The sequence below is a fragment of the Tamandua tetradactyla genome, chromosome 3, assembly GCF_023851605.1.
Source record: "Tamandua tetradactyla isolate mTamTet1 chromosome 3, mTamTet1.pri, whole genome shotgun sequence".
In the NCBI taxonomy this organism is placed as follows: Eukaryota; Metazoa; Chordata; class Mammalia; order Pilosa; family Myrmecophagidae; genus Tamandua; species Tamandua tetradactyla.
In genome coordinates this window covers 175,308,630-175,329,803 of record NC_135329.1, presented here as the reverse complement: position 1 = coordinate 175,329,803, position 21,174 = coordinate 175,308,630, and the positions used below count along the sequence as shown (strand labels likewise).

General features: G+C 38.2%; 1 protein-coding gene across 3 annotated transcripts in view; it reads right to left on the bottom strand.

Annotated features, from left to right (window-relative positions):
* NIF3L1 (NGG1 interacting factor 3 like 1) overlaps positions 1–21,174 on the bottom strand; it is a 43,800-nt gene that overhangs the window by 21,864 nt on the left and 762 nt on the right. For 2 of the 3 annotated variants that reach the window (XM_077154645.1, XM_077154647.1), the window contains exons 2-7: positions 20,535–20,611; positions 19,954–20,414; positions 10,918–11,080; positions 8,154–8,280; positions 6,785–6,923; positions 2,917–3,000 (exon numbers count right to left, since the gene is read on the bottom strand). In XM_077154645.1, the coding sequence (XP_077010760.1) occupies positions 2,917–3,000; positions 6,785–6,923; positions 8,154–8,280; positions 10,918–11,080; positions 19,954–20,389 (949 nt within the window). In that variant the 5' untranslated portion in view covers positions 20,390–20,414; positions 20,535–20,611. Of the gene's footprint in view, positions 1–2,916; positions 3,001–6,784; positions 6,924–8,153; positions 8,281–10,917; positions 11,081–19,953; positions 20,415–20,534; positions 20,730–21,174 lie in introns of those variants that run through there. The other variant, XM_077154646.1, reaches the window with a different exon arrangement.

Below are 21,174 nucleotides of genomic sequence, written 5' to 3'. Positions count from 1 at the left end.
TAGATTTCCTATTCGGTGAGGGTGTGTTTATTGGTTTTCTTTCTCTTGGGAACAATGAAAATCTCTAAAATTGAGAATGTTGATGGACTGTGGACTTTGGACCTGCTACATGATGCACTGACAGAGAAGTAGGTTGGCAAACAATGGTGTATACTTGTGAATGAAGCTTGTACTGCTACAAAAAGGAACAAAGTCATGAGGCATGCAACTATGTGAATAAATATGTGGGATATTTGGTGAGACAATATAAGCCAGAAACAAAACAACAATGGTCTAGTCACCTTTAGAAAATGCTTATAAGAAAACAGGGGCCTAGACTGTAAGCTTTGAGCAGACACATTAAGTCTAGAGTGATAATTAATATTTCTGGATTTTGAGAGGTTGTTTTATATATATAACCCAATATTTAGAGATAAGAATGAAGCCAAACAGGTTGGGGTTAAAGTAATTCAGAATATAGGGTAAGGAAGACAGTGTCTATATTTTAGAACCACACCTACTCTGTGAGACCTAGGGAAGAAAGTTTATTTGATCTGGAACTGAAATTTTCTGTACTGTATAATCTAATTCAACCTATCTGTATAGCTCATTTGAACAACTGAATCACAGGGAGCACAGAATAAGAAAGAGGTCCTTTAATCCTGTATAGATTATTGTAATGCCTGGAAACATCCCAGAGTATATTAAGCAGATAATAAAAAAATACTGGCAAAGTTCTCTGAGGGAGGGGAGGAAGAATATGGAACTATTAAACTTTACTATCAGGGAATTCCCTCACACCATGTCAAACTTTAGGGACCCCCAAATCAATAGGCCATGCCCTTGATCATGAGGCTTACTCTTGTGAAGCTTATGTAGGTAGCAGAGAAGCTTAGACTATCTACAAGCATGCCTAAGAGTTACTTCTGGAGGACCTCTGTTGTCGCTCAGATGTGGCCTCAGTCTCTCTAAGCCCAACTCTGCAAATGAAATCATTGCCCTCCCCCTACATGGGACATGATATCCAGGGGTGAAAGTCTCCCTGGTGACATGGGAAATTACTCCCAGGGATGACTCCAGACCTGGCACCATGGGATCAACAATTCCATCCTGACCAAGAGAGGGAAAAGAAGTGTAATTAATAAAGTATCAGTGGCAGAGAGAGTTCAAATAGATTTGACAGGCTACTCTGGAGGTTGCTCTTACACAAGCTTCAGGTAGACCTTGCTACCTATCATAACCTGCCAACCCCCAAACAGGACCATTCCAGCCAATCCTAAAGAACACTCTAGGGCAACAGATAAGATTCCACAAGGGTTCCAAGCACTAGAATAACTTTCCAGAAACCTACAACCTCCAGATGGGTCCTTGGTCCAGATAAGTCCTGAAATCAAGCCCAGACACTCCAGAACATTAAACAGTTTCATCTTCCTACCTCATATTAGTGACAGACCCTTCCAATATCAAAAATTTAGAATTGCCATAGCCCAAAAACGCCTAAAGAGAGGTATGTAAAGATCAAAGGTGATGGTGGAGTTATACAGAGAAGATAGGGTTTAACAAATGAATATGAATGCTGAATCATTAAACTGATATCTCTTTTAGTCTCCAGTATTTTAGAGCAGCTAGAAGTAAAAACCTAAAACTGAATTTGTAATGTCAAAGTCTGAAATATGTTCTACAACTAATTGTGGTGCTGTGCTTTGAAATTTATAGCTTTTGTATATACATTATTTTTCACAAAAAAAAAGAAGGAAAAAAGTCGATTGAGATGATAAAAAAAATATTTAAGCCCTCTAGCCTCCTATATTCTGGAGTAGCTAGAGGGAAAAATATGAGAGGATCATATGTTAGTGCATGACAAACTCTGGGATCTGTCCTGTAACCATCTGTTGAACAATGGTTTAAAAACTATTGCTTTCATAGGCTGAGCCCCCAGTCTTGGGGTTTGTTCATATGAAACTTAACCCCACAAAGGATAGGTCAAGTCTACTTAAAATTTAGGCCTAAGAGTCACCCCCAAGAGAGCCTCTTTTGTTGCTCAGATGTGGCCTCTCTCTCCAGCCAACACGACGAGCAGTCTCACCACCCTCCCCCTCTCTGCACGGGACATGACTCCCAGGGGTGTGGACCTTCCTGGCAACGTAGGACAGAGATCCTGGAATGAGCTGAGACTCAGCATCAAGGGACTGAGAAAAACCCTAGAATGAGCTAAGAATTAACACCAAGGGATTAAGAGAACCTTCTCGACCAAAGGGGGAAGAGTGAAATGAGACAAAGTGTCAATGGCTGAGAGATTCCAAACAGAGTCGAGAGTTTATCCTGGAGGTTATTCTTATGCGTTAAGTAGATATCACCCTGTTGTTCAAGATGTAGTGGAGAGGCTGGAGGGAACTGCCTGAAAATGTAGAGCTGTGTTCCAGTAGCCATGTTTCTTGATGATGATTGAACAATGACATAGCTTTCACAATGAGCCTCTGTGAATGTGAAAACCTTGTGTCTGATGCTCCTTTTAGCTACTATATCAACAGAAGAGTAGAACATACGGAATAAAAATAAATAATAGGGGGAACAAATGTTAAATTTAGTTTGAAATGCTAGTGGTAAATGAAAGTGAGGGGTAAGGGGTATGGTATGTATGATCTTTTTTCTCTATTATCATTTTATTTCTTTTTCTATTGTCTTTTTATTTCTTTTTCTAAATTGATGCAAATGTTCTCAGAAATGATGAATATGCAACTATATGATGATATTAAGAATTACTGATTGTATATGTAGAATGGAATGATATCTTAATGTTTTAATTTTTTTAATAAAAGTTTTAAAAAATAAAAATAAAATAAAATAAAATATATTGCTTTCTTTCCCTTTGCTTTGTATATATGTTATACTATGCAATAAAAAAAGTTAGAAAGAAAGATACAAAGGCTATCTTACCTGTGAGATAAAGGTCGGCCTCAACACCCTGCAGAACGCTGCTCCCAGAACCAGCACACAGGGCTACAACTTTGATTTGAGATTCTTCAAAATACAGGAAACAAGAGACCAATAGGTTATGATTCCTTTTCATTTTAGTATTATAACTTGTACTGAGAATCCTAAATATAATACAAATTTCACTCCTGGTTTTATTACCAGTATATGAATTTTGCTTACTAATCATATATTATGATTTGATCACTAATCCAGTGCAGGGTTTGTGATTCTCCCGGCCCTGGCTGCAATTACCCCCGCAAGGCAACCACTAAGTGATATTAATGGTACAGCTCTAGGCTTTATTTCAGTGCTGCTAACTAAAGTAACCTCAGCTGGGTCTCCAGACAATAGTCAGAGCAAGGCAGGTACTATCTCTATTCATACGTTTGGAAGCGGAGGTACTATCTCTATTCATACGTTTGGAAGCGGAGGCACTAAGTGGGCTAATTAGGATTCAGTAAATACTTTTTAAGATAGGATTTATCCTCAAAGAGGACCCCCTAAAAAGGGAAATAACAAAAACATTCAAGCCAAAATCCTTAAATATTTAACACTTAGATTTCTAGAACGGACATTTTATTAGTGCTTACTCCAGTTTGGCAACATTCAAAAAAAAGGGCTTTTTATAATTCTGAAACCTGTTGCTCAGTATATATCTGGAGAAACTGAGTGTGGGGACGCGAATGGACATTTAGACACTGGTGTTTATGGTGGCAGTGTTCATGATCCACAATGAATGGAGGTGGCCTAAGGGTACAACAACTAAGGAATGGAAGGGGGAACTATGGTGTACACAGACAATGGACTACTGAGCTGCAGCAAGAAGGAATGAGGTTATGAAGCATGCAACTATGTGTGAGAACCTTATGTTGAGTGAAATGTCAGGAACAAGAAGACAAATATTATTATGCTTCAAAATCATTTGGACTAACTCTAATATAAAAACTCAGTGAACTGAAGTCAAGAACATTGGTTATCAGGTTGGGGCCTATTCGAAAGGGTCCTAGATTGTAAGCTCTTACAGCAGTCACATACATTTGGGAAGTATAACTGTTATTTCTAAATTCTGAGATACTGAGCTGATTGTTTAGAACGTGGTTGTTCACAGAAACTTTGGGTATTTATGTGGCACCTGAGACTCAAGAGTTAGAGTTCTGAAGTTATGAAAGTGAGTGTCCCATACAGGAACTGTTTAAAAAGTTGAAAAAGTGAGCAGACATCAAGTATAGATATGAATGGAGCTGATCTGGATAGACTAAGGTAAATCAGAAGACTGGGTAAAGGATGATATGGTCCATATTTAAAAACTTCAACTTTCTTTTGGTGTGAGACGAAAGGGAGAGATATTTATTTGGTGCAAAACTTATATTTTGGGTAGTACATTTCCTAAGTTTACGTGTATGGTCAGTTTAGTTGAACACCATAAGTACATGGAATTTGCCCCGATAAGTCCCAGAGTGATGTGGGCAGTGAATAAAGAAGTATTTGCAAATTCCCCTTGGGGGAATGCAGAGAAAGAAGGAAGTATTCAACTTTCCCACTTGGAGAATTTCTGATATTCTCCCAAGCAGTGGAGACAACCAAATCAAAAGGACAAGCCCTCGATTTTGGGGTTCAGCCCTATAAAACTTATTCCTGCAAAACATAGGCTAAGCCTACTTAATATTAGGCCTAAAATTCACCCACAGAGCACCTCTTTGTTGTCATACCTGGCCTCTCTCTCTAAGCCAACTCAGCAGGTGAAATCACTGCCCTACCCCTTACATGGGACATGACTCCAGGGGTGTAAATCTCCTTGGCAACATGGGCCAGAACTCCCGGGATGAGCCAGGACCTGGCATAAAGTGACTGAGAAAGCCTTCTTGACAAAAAAGGGGAAGAGAGAAATGAAACAAAATAAAGTTTCAGTGGCTGAGAAATTTCAGAGTTGGGAATTTATCCTGGAGGTTATTCTTATGCATTATATAGATATCCTTTTTAGTTTATGGTGTATTAGAGTGGTTGGAGGGAAGTACCTGACACTGTTGAGCTGTGCTCCAGTAGCCTTGATTCTTGACGATAATTTGCAGAAAAAATAGCTTTTACAATGTGACTGTGTGATTGTGAAAACCTTATGTGTGATGCTTACTTATCCAGGGTATAGACAGAGGAGTAAAAAAATTTGGATAAAGAATAAATAAACAATAGAGGGGACAAAAGGTAAAATTGGGTAGATGGAAATAATAGTGGTCACCGAGAAGGAGAGGTAAGGGGTATAGTATGTATGAGTTTTTCCCTTTTTATTTCTTTTTCTGGAGTGATGGAAGTAGTCTAAAATATGATCTTGGTGATGAATACACAACTATGTGATGATATTGTGAGCCACTGTATGCCATGTATGGAATGTATATGCGTGAAGATTTATCAATAAAAATATTTTTAAAAAAATATGTATGATTTTGGATAGACAAAGGGAAGCAGTAGGATGTCATTTTAGGGACAGAAATAATAGCAAAGGCAAAGGCGAAGCAATGAGTAAACAAGCATACAGACTCCATAACAGCGTTTGGGAAGCAGTGGGACCTCAAGCCAGAAGAGGAGGCTGGAGTTATTAAGCCAGGCTGGTGGTTTTTGAGATGTGATGGTAAATACGATCCGGTGATTGTTTTAGAGCACAGAAGTGACTTCAATGATTTGTTTCATAACTTCCCACAATGGCATCATACAGACTGTGGATTCATGTCATATGAGTTTGTGATTTTTTTTTAAGTAAATAAATAATATGTGATCACTATTTTAAAAAAGGATCCAACTTTGAGTTGGATCAGAAGTCACATTCCACTGTGAGATCATTTTGTTTGGAAACTAACTTCCATGAGTTGTTTGATCCAGCTATGGACTTCCGTATAATACTTGTGCTTTCTGAACCTCAATTTTTTCATCTATAAAATGGGAGTAATAATAACTACCAGATAGCTAACAGCAAGCAAGAATTTACTGAACTTAAAGGAACACCAGTCACTTCTAAGAATGTCACATGGAGTATACTTTTACCCATGAGTTAGGTTTTCTTATTGGTGCAGTTTTACAAATGAGGTACTGAGACACAGAGGAGTTAAATAACTGTTCCAAAGTCATGCAGCAAATAGGACAAATTTGAACCCAGGTCGTTTTACTACCTGCACTCTACTCTTGGAACCTCTACGTTCCACTCTTTTTGCAGTGGGAGATAATATACTTAGGACACACAGTACAGTTTGAGGCTCAATGCAGGTGTTTAACCAGTTTCTCTTCATTCTTTTTGTTCCCAATAGTACTAGTAAAGGCCAAAAGAAAAGACAGTGGCTAAAAGTCAGAAACTGCAATGAACCACATCATTTTGTAGTACCTCCCTATAAAATACTGCCAGCATAAAATGCAAGATTTATGTTGAAATTGTAGTAATCATGATTTCCAGTTCTCTTCCTGGCACATGGTAGGACTGTACTTCATACCCTCCCTGGGTTGTGTTGGGGAATGTGACTAATTCTGGACAATGAGTTAGCAGAAGTAGCATGCATCAGTTCCAGGCTGGAGTTTTGTTTTAGACACTCCAGAACTCTTTCTCTACAACAGTAACTCGTTTACAATGAGCAGATGAACAGGTAATGTGACTGAAAAATAAATCTTGTTTAATCCACTGAGATATACACACTATAGTATAACCTAGCCTATCCTGATCACCAAAGTAAATAATGTCCCATAAGCTGTTGACACATTTTCTATTATTTACATTAACACAACCAAGAGTTTCAACCTCTGCCCAGTGTTATCAGTGGTTATATTGGCAATATAAAGGGAATGTATTTACCTAGGGTCCTCCCTACCCCAAGAGCTAGGCGAACATGAGATAGTTTCAGGTGTCTCTTTATTTGCTCAATCACAGTTGCCAAGGAGACAGAGTCATCCAGTATACATAACCGTCCCATTCCAGTATATAGAAGCAGAGGCTGAAGAGGAAACAAAAATTACAAACACTGTTACAGAACAAACAGCAAATACTGAAATCATGCTGCACACTGTTACAAGCTCCAGGCTCAAGTACGAGGATGCAAAACATTCTCTGACTTCTGGTTGCTCAAGGCCTCCTAGGAACACAGATATCTAAATAAATAATCACAATAAAAATGCTTTAATGCAAGATGGATACAACTGATATGGAAGCACAAAGTAATGATAAACCAAGTAAGCTGGGATTTGGTGGGGGGTGGGGAGTGCTTAGAGGAACTGCGATGAAAGGAGGTTTCACAAGGACTTGGGTCTTGAAGCAAGACCAGAAAAGAGTTCAAAAAGGTGGCAGGTGAAATGTAGAGTGATAGGGTAGCGGCAGAGTGAGATGGAGAAAGGCATCCTAGACAGAAAGAATATGTATTAGGGGTGTGCAAGAGTACACTGTGGGGGCAGATCCAAGAGCAAACAATATGTCTGGCATGAAGAACATGTTATGAGAAGTACACAAAACTGCAGACAAGGGCTACGGCTCACAGGCTATGCTGAAAAGTCTGGTCTGTCTTCAAGAGGTGCCCACTTAGGAGACTATTAATATCCAAGTGAAGGAAGATGAGCGTTTCAATTAATGCTGTGGCAGAGGTAATAGGAGAAACACTTTCTAGATTTGGGATAGAGTCAGTAGGGCTGGATTTACAGGGGGCAAGGGAACAGAAGCTGTGGAAACATGAAAAATAAGGTAATGATAATGCCATAAAAAAAAAAAAGGAAATGATTTAAAGGGAAAGAGGGGAGTGAAGCTTAAAAATAAGGTCAATTTTTGTATATATTAGATTTGAGATACCTGTAAGAGATCCTTAAGTGGAAAATATCCAGAAAATAGTTGGAAATGTAGGTTGGTTGGTTGGTTTACCTTAAGAAAGCATTCTAAACCAAAAAGTAAAGATAGAGAAATCGTCATAGATATAGCTATCAAGTTAAAGGAGCAAACGAAATGGTCCAAGCAGAAGGAAAAGAACAAGAAGATTGAATCCGTAACTCTGAAGAAGTAGCATTTTCCTATTCCTGGAATGTCTCCCTCTCTAAATATAATTCCCAGGGTAAACTATACCCTTGTTACATCTTTACGCTTCTTTAGGTAATAGTCAATGTCTTATTGATCTAATAGGAATAAATTTACAATTTACTGAAGAAAAATATACAGAATATAAGATCAGATATATATTTATTACCTTCTCCAGTGACAGAATTTCAGTCTTCTGATAAAGATTTTTGTTTTGGGAAAGAAAAGCAACCACCTGCAGCAAAGCTTTCTCAGTACAATTCAGACTGATCCGTGTCTGCTCTTCGTCATCAGTCCTGCAGTCGGGAAAGGTATGGGGAGAAAAGGGGAGAGTCACTCCTTGGTTTATATTTGGTTTATGACAAATATAAACAAAAACGTGTATTAAATAATACAGTTTACAAACCCAGTATAATAGGAGATTAGATTTATATGGAACTACTTTAGTTAAGGTGTGGCCAAGGATAGTTCATAATCTATTACTGTAGTCCTTTATAAGCAAAATGAAACTCAAAAGATTTAATCAGCAAAACCCATTTAATCCTGAACCAATCTATTTTCTAGAATAGTGGTTCTTTCCATTGCCATATCATCAGGATCATCTAAATGACTTTTAAAACATTTAAAATTCTGGGCACCCTCCCCAGTTTCTAATTCATTCAGTTTGGGTAGAGGCCCAATAATTTCCCTTCCCAACAAGTTCCCAAGTGATTCTGATGTTTTTCATCTAGGAACCTCACTTTGAAACCACTGTTCTAGAACTGTTCTTATTGCCTGTGCATCAGAAATCTAGTAGCATCTTAAAATAACAGATGCTGAACCCTTACATACATATAGTAAAATAGAAAATCTTCAAATAGACTAGGGCAAACTGAATTTATTTTAACGCCTAAAAAAGTTAATTCTCAAACATTACTGAATTCTAATTACAAGGATCTGGGATGAAACCAAAATTTCACATTTTTGACAAGCACCCCATTAATAATGGTGCAGAGGGTCCCTGAATCACCCTCTGACAAGCAATACTTTAGAGTGTCTCAAAAAATACTGGCATCAAAAAAGTTTTGCATTTAATCATACACTACATAAAAATAATAGAATCCAATCTGGACCTAAATATAAAAAGCAAAACCATAAAACTCTTAGAAGAAAATACAGGGGTAAATTTTCAGGACCTTGGATTTGACAATGGATGCTCAGATATGACATCAATAGTGTGAGCAACAAAAGAAAAAAATGATAAATTGGACTTCTTCAAAATTAAAAATTATGTGCGTCAAGCACTTGATGAAGGAAGTGAAAGCAAAACCTAATGAGAGAAAAGAGTTGCAAATCATGTATTTAATAAGAGTTTAATTTCTACAAGATATAAAGATCTACAATTCAACAACAACAAAAAATAAAAATGGGCAAAGGACTTGAAAGAGATTTCTCCAGAAGAGATATTCAAATGGCCAATAAGGGCCTGAAAAAATGTTCTATATCATTAGTCCTTAGGGAAATACAAATCAAAATGATGAGAAACACTTTGTACCCACAAGGATGGTGTGGTGGTTTGGAGCTATATGTACCCCAGTGTGCCGATGTGAAGCTATTATGTACTCCAAATAAGTCATGTCCTTTAATCGTCATTCAATATTGCTGGTGAGATCTTCTTTACTATTTCCATGGAGATGTGACCCACCAATTGTGGGTGGTAACTTTGGATTAGATGGTTTCCATGCAAATATATCTCCACCAATTCAAGGTGAGGTTGCTTAATGGAGCCTTTAAGAAGGAACCATTTTGGAAAAAGCTTAGAGCCACCAGAACCAAAAAAGCCAACAGAACAGACAGAGACCCAGGGAAACTGTTGAAGAAGCCTGGAGAGAAAGCTAGCAGATGTTGCCACGTGCCTTTCCAGCTGAGAGAGAAACCCTGAACATCACTGGCCTTCTTGAGCTGAGGTATCTTTCCATGGATGCTTTAGTTTGGACCTTTTTATAGGCTTGCCTTAATTTGGACATTTTCATGGCCTTAAAACCGTAAACCCGCTAACTTAATAAATTTCCCCTTTTAAAAAGTCATTCCATTTCAGATAGACTACATTCCGGCAGCATTTAAGAAACTAATACACCCAAAAAACATGCGTTTAAACTTAATCCATTCCTTTGGCGTGTGAACCCGTTCTATAAGTAGAACCTTTTGATGAGGTTACTTTAGTTCAGGTGTGGCCCAGGATGGGATCATAATCTATAACTGGAGTCCTTTATAAACAGAATGAAACTTTATATTTCATGGAATGAAAATATTCCAGGATATCTGCAAAGATATTACTATAAGGAATCTAAACTTAAAACCATTTATCAAAGAAATCACTTTTTGGTGTAAACTGTAAGTTTCAATTTTATTAAAAAGTCATATTTATCTTTACTCTTTAACAATTGTTGAGTCCCAGCTGTGTATAGCTTGTCTTTTATGACACTTCATCAGGTATTAGGATAAATTAGCCTAAAAGAAAATTTCCTATGAGGCAACATGTTGGAATCTCTGCCCTAAATAACTAAATGATTATTCTTATTAGGAATACCTTAATATATTTTTCCTTTAAAGTACTTGGAATCACTGATTTGTTGGGAACTGATTAAAGTACTACTTTTCAACATTACTAGGAGGATTAGAAATGCTGTGCATAAAATGTAATATAGTCCCTCCCACAATGAAAAGTGCTCAAAAATCTTACATATGATTTTTACTGTCTTGAAAATGATTCCACAGTTCTCCACTAGCACTCAAGTGCAAATGAGATGTACACTGCTTTGTAAGCTCAGCCCAGGATGGGGGAAAGGGTACAGGGGAATAACAATACAATTGGTTTTAAGCCTAAATACCAGTGTTCAGAATTTCTAAGGAAGATCCTATAAATAAATTCATAAACACAAAACATACTGTACCTAGCAGAAAAAGAAGTGACAGAAACATCTGCAATTCCTTTTACTGCAGACATAACTTTGTGCAGGTCTTCAGTGTGATTGATGTCGAATTCTATTCGGTAGGATCCCTCTGTAGGGCACCTGGGAGCTCTGGAAGGATGTATGGGGCTAGAAGTACATAACCCTAGAAAAAAAAAATATGGAAAAACGGAGTATGTTTTTCCTAAGATTAAGAAGTAAGATAAACTATTAAGGATAAAATTTATAAGAAATATTTTTTAAAGACCCGTATATTCATATGTTTATAACTATATAGACATACAAACCCCTTACATATACATCCACTAACAATCCTCGCAATCTAGGCATTTAGCATAGACATACAAAACCAAATTTATTTTCAGTATTCTTTTCCAGATGGCTCTTCAACATAAGAAAAATTTGGACAAGAAACACTGATGCATGGAATTTTAAATAATATATAGAATTGCTCAACTCTTGGTTAGTCTACCCATGTAAGCCATGACTCAAGTTGCAAATGTTAGGTCGGGGGGAACGGTGAAGGGTACTGCAACCAGAGCTGAGGAGGAGTGTCACCCCTCCCAGCCTGACTTCTGGAACTAATGAACTGCTCCTTCAGGATGTCACTTGACCTCCATCCTTAAAATCTGCCTGCGCCAAAGCCCGCATGCGCACTCACCTCCCTCCATCTTAGGTTTGGTGAGTTCTGCCCGGGAGTGCAGAAATACCCCACCCCCTACTTTAAATTTCCTGGTGTACCTTTGTTCTTTCTCACCCTTTTGCCTCCTAAACCTTCCAGCAAATGCTCATAAAGTGTTAGGGCACATTAATCCAGATCATATAATCATAAAAGCTTCAGCCAAAAATGAGTGAGCAAACTAAAATATTTATTGCAATAAAGCTAAAACTCATACTGAATTTCCTCATTGTTCTGGGGCTAAGTAAGCATTCAGTAAAGCTCTGATATCTATTTGACTAACATATAAGGTACGCTCTTGGGAGGCCTTAATTTTCAATTCAATTTAACAAACATTTTTTTAATGCTTAGGTACAAGGTGCACTGTGCCACATAAGTGAGAATTATAAAGAATCAGGAAGCTCAATCAAGGAAGATTGTGGAAAAATGGCAGAACAGGAAGCACGAGGAATCAGTCCCTCCAATGACTGAACTAGCAGGAATTATCTGAATCAAATATTTTGAAACTCTGCAATCTAGTGGGACACTATGCAGCATCCAGGGAAGACCAGCATGAGAGGCTGGTAAACATCAGTAAATTATTTCACACCTTTCCCCACTCAACCATTCATATAGTAGACAGCAGTAGGGACTGCAGTCCAGGTTCCTGCTACAGCTTGCTGGTACCAGAATGGGATATAAGAATCTAGTCCTCCAAAATCAGAGGATGAGTAATCTGATCACTGATCAATACTTTTGCTCAGTTACTTCAGATTGCCAGGGACCACCTCTGAGGATAGCCATTATTCCAATTTTTTTCTCTTGCTGGTCTCTTTCCATTTCCTGTTTGGGAGCAAAATCAGTTCGGAAAAGTCATAAACTGACAGCTCCAGCCCTCAAAACAAACAACAAAAAACTAACAACAATCCCAAAGAAGTTAGGGTTGCTTTATAGTGCATTGTGGGAACACAGGCTCAGGTACAACAAGGACTTTCAGAGAATGACCACTTAGTTATTTACACAGCTCAAAGGGTCCAAAAGAGCAAGGGGAGAAATCCCGTGTGGCTGGTCTCCCAGGAAGGCCAATGTATGGCAACTTGCACACCCACTTCACAGTGGAGAGGAGAGACAAATCTGTACTTCCCAAGCGGAAAGGAGCCCTGCCACTGAGCAAAAAGCATGCATCAAGCAACCTTTGTGCTGAGATCCTGCCCTGTTAAGCAGCTGGAACTGCTTCTTCCCAAGTTCAGGTTTAAGGTATGGTTAGGCTGCTCATTAGACCTAACAAATCCCCTGGGGCTGAGGAACAAAAACATACTAAGCCATCTGCACACAACAGAAAAGGAAGGAGGAGTAGACAAGGGCTAGGAGATGTCTACTAGGTGTGTCCGTGAATTACTCAGCAGTTAGTATCTGAGAATTTCCCACCACCAACAGAACGAGATTTCCAGAGTTATAATACTCAGAATGGCTAGTTCTCAATGAAAAATTACAAAACACACAAAGAAACAGGAAAGCAGGGCCCCATTCATAGGCACAAGTTTCCAAAAAAAAAAAAAATCCATAAGGAAGCTCATACATTGAAACTATCAAAGACTCTAAAACTACTATCTTAAGTGTGATCAATGAGCCAAAGAAATTCATAGATAAAGAATTAAAAGAATTAATAAAATGAACAAAATAAAGAGATAGAAATTATAAAAAGGAATTAAGCAAATTTTGAAGCTTCAAAGTATATAAATTGAAATGAAAATTCATTAGATTCAACAGCAAATTTGAATAGGCAGAAGAAAGATCAGCAAACGCAAAAACAAGACAACCAAAATTATCGAGTGTTAGAAGCAGAGAGTAAAAATAATGAAGAAAATGAACAGAGCCCATGGGACCAGTGGCACACAATCAAGCATACCAACATATACATCATTGGAATCCCAGAGGGCCAGAGAGAGAGAGAAATGGACAAAAAAAATATCTGAAGAAATAATGACTGAAAATTTTCCAAATCTAATGAAAGATAGGAATGAATATACATAATGAACTCCAAGCAGGACAGACTCTAAGAGATCTATACCAAGACACACTATACTGAAGTTGTCAAAATACAAAGTCAGAGGAAGGATTTGGAAAACACAAGAGAAAAGCAACTTGTCATATATAAGGGATCCCAAATAAGAGTAATAGAGGATTTCTCATCAGAAACCATGGAAGCATGAAGACACTGGAATGGCACATTTTAAGCCCTTAAAGAAAAAAATGTCAACCAATAATTCTATATCTCTCACAATTATCTCTCAAAGGTGAAGGATAAATTAAGATATTTACAGTTAAACAAAAATAGAAAAAGTCCATTACCAGAAGACCTGCCCCATAAGAAATGCTAAAGGATCCCTTCAGGATGAAATGAAAGGACACGGTAACTCGAAACCATATCAAGAAATAAAGAACAGGTTCCGGGTCAAGATGGCGGCTTAACAACGTGCGCATTTTAGTTCATCCTTCAGAACAACTACTAAATAACCAGAAACAGTACAGAATAGCTCCCAGAGCCACGATAGTGACCAGACACACAGCGTACCCCAGTCTGGACCAGCTGGACCGGCTGTGAGCACCCCCCAGAACCGTGAGTTCTGAAAGCTGCGGCGGCCAGTGCCCCTCCCCCACAGGCCGCTTTCCAGAGGGAAAAGGAAAGGACTTTACCAGCAGCAGGGACTGGGCACAATCAAACACCAATTGTGGAACTAATTAACAAATTCTGACTACTAAAAATAGGCCCCCAGCTTAGGTGAAACTGATCAAAGTGGAGGTTGCTCATTTTTACCCCGGTGCCAAGGGGGCAGGACTGACAGAAAAAGGGGGAAAAAAGAAAAAGAAGGAAACAGAGGTTTTTGTGGCTGCGTATCTACAAAGGCTTGACTGCCTTTGGATACAGTGGCAGGCTTTTTCAGGCTGCAACTGCCCCAGGAATAGGCAGAAGTGAGTTCTTTGGGGGCTTATCTGGAGCTTGTGCATTCCCCAGGAGAGGGGTGAAGTCCCACCCAGGTGGAATCTCTCCATCAAGGAATTCAGACCCCAGGGCTTGGTAATCTGAAGCCATTAAAACCAGCCTACAACCTCTCCTCTGTCTCCACCACGCCCCCATCAGGGAGAGTCAGCCAAAGTTAAAGGTACCGCATCATCTAATGCTGTTGGGACCTGCAGGCAGAAAGGCACCATATATTGGGCAGGATAAGAAAAACAGAGTCCAGAGACTTCACAGGAAAGTCTTTCAAAACCTGCTGGGTCTCACCCTGAGGGAAAACCAATGCAGGTGACTCTTTCCTCCTGATAGGAGGCCAGTTTGACTAGGAAAATCCAGCTGGGGTCTATAATACCTACGTAGACCCTCCTAAGGGTGGGGGGGGAAATGGCACCATACAATCAGGGCAAGAAACAAGAAAACAAGAACTGAAAAATTCTCCTCTGTTAAACAAAACTTAAGTAAAGGTCCAGATAAAGCTGAACGGAATGTCAAAGAACAGATAGACAACAAATTCATCCAGCAAGAAAACCCTAGATAAAAGTAGTGAAAGCACTAGTGAAAAGTAGTGAAAGCATTTAATTAAGGTAATTAAATGCCTAGACGCCAGCAAAAAATAACAAATCACACTAGGAAAATTGAAGAAATGGCCCAGTCAAAGGAACAAACCAACAATTCAAATGACATACAGGAGCTGAAACAACTAATTCAAAATGTACGAACAGACATGGAAAACCTCATCAAAACCCAAATAAATGAATTGAGGGAGGATATAAAGAAGGCAAGGAAAGAACAAAAAGAAGAAACTGAAAGTCTAAAAAAACAAATCACAGAACTTACGGGAATGAAAGACACAGTAGAAGAGATAAAAAAAACAATGGAAACCTACAATGATAGATTTCGAGAGACAGAACATAGGATTTCTGAACTGGAGGACGGAACATCTGAAATCCGACAAGAAACAGAAACCATAGGAAGAAAAATGGAAAAATATGAGCAGGGACTCAGGGAATTGAAAGACAATATGAAGCGCATGAATATATGTGTTGTGGGTGAGCCAGAAGGAGAAGAGAAGGGAAAAGGAGGAGAAAAACTAATGGAGGAAATTATCACTGAAAATTTCCCAACTCTTATGAAAGACTTAAACTTACAGATCCAAGAAGTGCAGCGTACCCCAAAGAGAATAGATCCAAATAGACATACTCCAAGACATCTAATAATCAGAATGTCAGAGGTCAAAGAGAAAGAGAGAATCTTGAAAGCATCAAGAGAAAAGCAAGCCATCACATACAAGGGAAGCCCAATAAGACTATGTGCAGATCTCTCAGCAGAAACGATGGAGATGAGAAGACAGTGGGATGATATATTTAAATTATTAAAAGAGAAAAACTGCCAACCAATAATTCTATACCCAGCAAAATTGTCCTTCAAAAACGAAGGAGAAATTAAAACATTTTCAGACAAAAAATCACTGAGAGAATTTGTGACCAAGAGACCAGCTCTGCAAGAAATACTAAAGGGAGCACTAGAGACAGACATGAAAAGACAGAAGAGAGAGGTGTGGAGAAGAGTGTAGAAAGGAAGCCTATGAGTAAAGGTAAAAAGAAGGAAAATTAGATATGACATATAAAATCCAGAAGGCAAAATAGTAGAAGAAAGTACTACCCATGCAGTAATAACACTGAATGTTAATGGATTAAACTCTCCAATCAAAAGACATAGTCTGGCAGAATGGATTAAAAAACAGGACCCATCTATATGCTGTCTCTACTCAAAGGTCACGAGGCCAAGGACACAAATGGAAATTTACACACCAATGTTTATAGCAGCAGAATTAACAATTACCAAGAGATGGAATCAGCCAAAATGTCCATCAACAGACAGCTGGCTAAACAAACTGTGACATTTACATAAGATGGAATATAATGCAGCTTTAAGACAGAATAAAGTTATCAAGTATGTAACAACATGAATGGACCTTAAGGACATTATGCTGAGTGTGATTTGCCAGAAACAAAAGGACAAATACTGTATGGTCTCACTGATATGAACTGACATTAGTGAATAAACCTGGAATATTTTGTTGGTAACAGAGACCATCAGGAGACAGAAATAGGGTAAGATATTGGGTAATTGGAGCTGAAGGGATACAGATTGTGCAACAGGACTGAATATAAAAACTAAGAAATGGACAGCACAATATTACCTAACTGTAATACAATTATGTTAAAACACTGAATGAAGCTGCATATGAGAATGACAGTGGGAGGAGGGCTGGGGCATAAATGAAATCACATAGAAAGATAGACGATAAAGATTGAGATGGTGTAATCTAGGAATGCCTAGAATGTATAATGATAGTGACTAAATGTACAAATTTAAAAAATGTTTTTGCATGAGGAAGAACAAAAGAATGTCATTACTGCAGTGTGCTGAAAATAGATGGTACTTAATATTTTAAAATTTCAACTAATGTGTGAGACTAAAGCAAAAAATGTTTATTTGGTTCAAATCTATACTTCGACTGTGCATCTCCTAATATAACTTATGTGGATAGCTGAATGAACACCTTAAGTACATGAAACTTTGTATAGGACATGAGATTTTGTTGGTTTGTCCAGGTGATGCCCTGATGAATCCCAGAGTGATTTGATCAGTGAGTGGAAAAGTATTTGCAAAGTCCCCTCCAGGGAAGGGTGAGAATGGGGGTGGGGGGGGACTGAAAACTGAACTGCTAGAAAAACTGAACATATCTCCTCAATTAGAATGTATAAGTTAAAGTTTTTAAAAGTTTTTACTCATTATATATCATTTCAAGGTTGTTAACTTGGTTACCTCTGATTAGAAGTTCTGATTGGCAGCTTTAGGTTTCTTGATTAAAACTTGAACTGATTAGGTAAGTTTTAAACAGATCTTTCAAAATAAGAGTAACTTATGTGTGAGACCAAAGCAAAAAATGTTTATTTGGTACAAAATTTGTATTTTGACTAGTGCAGTTCCTAAAGTAATGTATGTGGACAGCTTAATTGAACACTGTGAGTATATGGAACCTTGAGAAGGGCATAAGATTTTGTAGGTTTGTCCAGAGTGATGTCCCAACAAATCCCAGAGTGATTTGAACGGTGAGTAAAAAAAGTATTTGCAAAGTCCCCTTGGTGGAATGGTGAGAAAGGGGGAAAATTCAACTTCCCTAAGTGGAGAATTCTTGATATTCTCACAAGTAGCGCAGACAACCAAAGCAAAAGGCTGTGTCCCCAATCTTGGGGTTTGTTCATATGAAACTTAACCCCACAAAGGACAGATCAAGCCTACTTAAAATTAGGCCTAAGAGTCACCCCCAAGAGAACCTCTTTTGTTGCTGAGATGTGGCCTCTCTCCAGCCACCACAGCAAGCAAACTCACCGCCGTTCCCCTGTCTACATGAGACATGACTCCCAGGGGTGTGAACCTTCCTGGCAACGTGGGACAGAAATCCTAGCATGAGCTGGGACTCAGCATCAAGGGATTGAGAGAAACTTCTCGACCAAAAGGGGGAAGAGCGAAATGAGACACAAATAAAGTGTCAATGGCTGAGAGATTCCAAACAGAGTCGAGAGCTTATCCTGGAGGTTATTCTTACACATTAAATAGATATCACCTTGTTAGTCAAGATGTAATGGAGAGGCTGGAGGGAACTGCCTGAAAATGTAGAGCTGTGTTCCAGTAGCCATGTTTCTTGAAGATGATTGTATAATGATATCGCTTTCACAATGTGACTGTGTGATTGTGAGGGCCTTGTGTCTGATGCTCCTTTTATCTGCCTTACCAACAGATGAGTAAAACACATGGAATAAAAATAAATAATAGGGGGAACAAATGTTAAAATAAATTTAATAGATGCATGAAATGCTAGTGATCAATGAAAGGGAGGGTAAGGGGTATGGTATGCATGAATTTTTTTCTGCTGTCTTTTTATTTTTTTTCTGAATTGATGTAAATGTTCTAAGAAATGATCATGATGATGAATACACAACTATGTGATGATATTGTGAATTACTGATTACATATGTAGAACGGAATGATATGTTAAGAATGTTTGTGTTTGTTGTTATATTTCTTTTAAAAATTTAAAAATTAATAAAAAATAAAATAAAATAAAAAATAAGAGGTTCTTGGTAGAAAGATTGGAGACTGTTCTATTTAAGGCTTGGTGAAAAAATTTTAAATTGATGTGTATAGCAGTTATTGCTACTTCTTTCCTAAATTTAAAGCTTTCTTTCAAATAAACAGCAATTAAAAAAAAAATGGGCCAAGGATTTGAAAGATATTTCTCCAAAGAAAATATTCAACTGGCCGATCAGTATATGAAAACATTTTCAATGACATCACTGACCATTAGAGAAATGCAAATTAAAACAACGAGATACCACTTCACATTTAATAAGATAGCTATAATTAAAAAAAATGAAAAACAAGTTTTGTGAGGATGCAAAGAAATAGGCATCCTTACACATAGTTGTTGGGAATATGAAGCAGTGCAGTCACTGTGGAAGACAATTCGGCAGTTCCTCAGAAAGTTATACAAAGAATTACCATATGACCTGACAATCCCACTTCTAGGTATACAGCCAAAAGAAAAAGCAGGAACTCGAACAAATATTTGCACACCCACGTTTATAGTGGATTATTCACAACTGCCAAAAGATGGAAGCAATTCAGGTGTCCGTCAACCAATGAATGGATAAATGCATACTATGGAATATTATAAAATGGTAAAAAAAAAAAAAAAAAGTTTCATATGGATGAAACTTGAAGACATCAAGTTGAGTAAGATAAGCCAGACACAAAAGGACAAATATTGTATGATTTCTCTTATTTTAAATATTTAAACAAATTCACAGAGACAGGAAGCAGAATAGTGATTACCATAGGTGGGGAGGGGAGGGAATGGAGAGTTATTGCTAAATAAGTATGAGTTTTGGTTTTGGTTGATGAAAATAGTCTGGACCTAGGCTTGGTGAAAATTACACAGTATTATCAATTTACTAAATGCTAAAGAATTGTTCACCAAATAAGGTTAAAATTATTTTTATATTATCACAATTAAAAATACACAATTATAAAACAAGTTTAGTTCTGCAATCAAGACTTCCCATGCTATCATCAGTCATTAAAGATAAAAATGTTCCATTTTTCAGATGCAACGTAATTGCCACATTTCGGCATTATTTTTAAATATATTTTATAAACATAGGATAATACCTTCTTCTGCTAAAGCAATTAAAGGTTAATTGGTAAGACACCTAAAATTTTCAAAGTAATTGTGGAGAAAATGTTAATTATGAAAGAATAAGAGGCTTCTCACCAAGTCCTTTAGCCAACCAGCTGTTGACTCCCTGGGGTGCAGCATCATAGGCTGTGTGAGGAGAGTAAATACCAACTCTGTTCTCTAGAGCCCGGATCACTAGGCGCTCCTTCCAGGTTTTCCAGGTTATACGTTTCATGGGTCGGAAAACAGGAGGATGGTAGGAGAGAATGAGATCAGCCTTCTTTTGCAGTGCCTCCTCCATCACTTCCTCGGTTAAGTCATTGGTCAGGAAAAGTGTGTTTACAGTATGTGGTGGGCTTGGTTCCACCAATAATCCAACATTGTCCCAACTCTCAGCAAATGAGAGTGATGTAAAATCATTCAAGGAGGAAATGAGAGTTTTCAACTCCATGAAGGAACGGGAGGAACTGCAGGTCGGGGAATAGACAAGCCGGACTATGGCAGGGACCAGGCGTACACAAGATGCCAACATACAGAAATCAGGTAAAAGTGAGTATCTGGTGACAAAAACAAAAAGTGGAACATATATAAGCTTTAGGGCTAGACCTCTGAAGGAACAAAATATAATGGCAAAAGAGCGACATTCAGATCTGGGTTCAAACAGCTCAGCCACTTACCAGTACATGGTATGTTGAGAAAGTCATTTAACTTCTTTGAACTTGTTTTCTCATCCACAAAATTAAGATACTGCAACCTATGTCACAGGTCACGGGAGAACCAAGTGAATTCCTATATGCAGGTCACCTAACACAAGCCTGGTACATAACAAATATTCGTCCCCTCCCCACCCCCACATACACACATAATCTTGTTTCCCCCCACCTGCCTCAACCACCCTCCTCCCCTACCCATCTCTCAATATTCTCATTCCTTCCAAGCCTACTTCAACTTTCGACATAAAACTTTCCCTAACAAACTCCTTTTCAGTGCTTCCTCCACCCATGTATTCTCATAATGTTTTGAGGACAGGAACTATCTTTTATAAATCCCTATCAGCAATCAGGCACACTAAATGTTTTCTGCAGACTGACAAAGCCAATGCCTCTCCCCTGTCCTGCAGAATTTGGAGTTAGTATGGTATCTTTTGGCATTAAAAAGCACTTCACCAAATAAAATAATTAAAAAAAAAATTTTGGAAGTGCTTTACCAACACCCCCATGGGACACATAGGTGGGTCACTCCACAAACGGAGCGTCAAGGTCACGAAAAGGCAATTCCTGCCCCTGAACCATCAACAGTAACAAGCACAAACGCCAC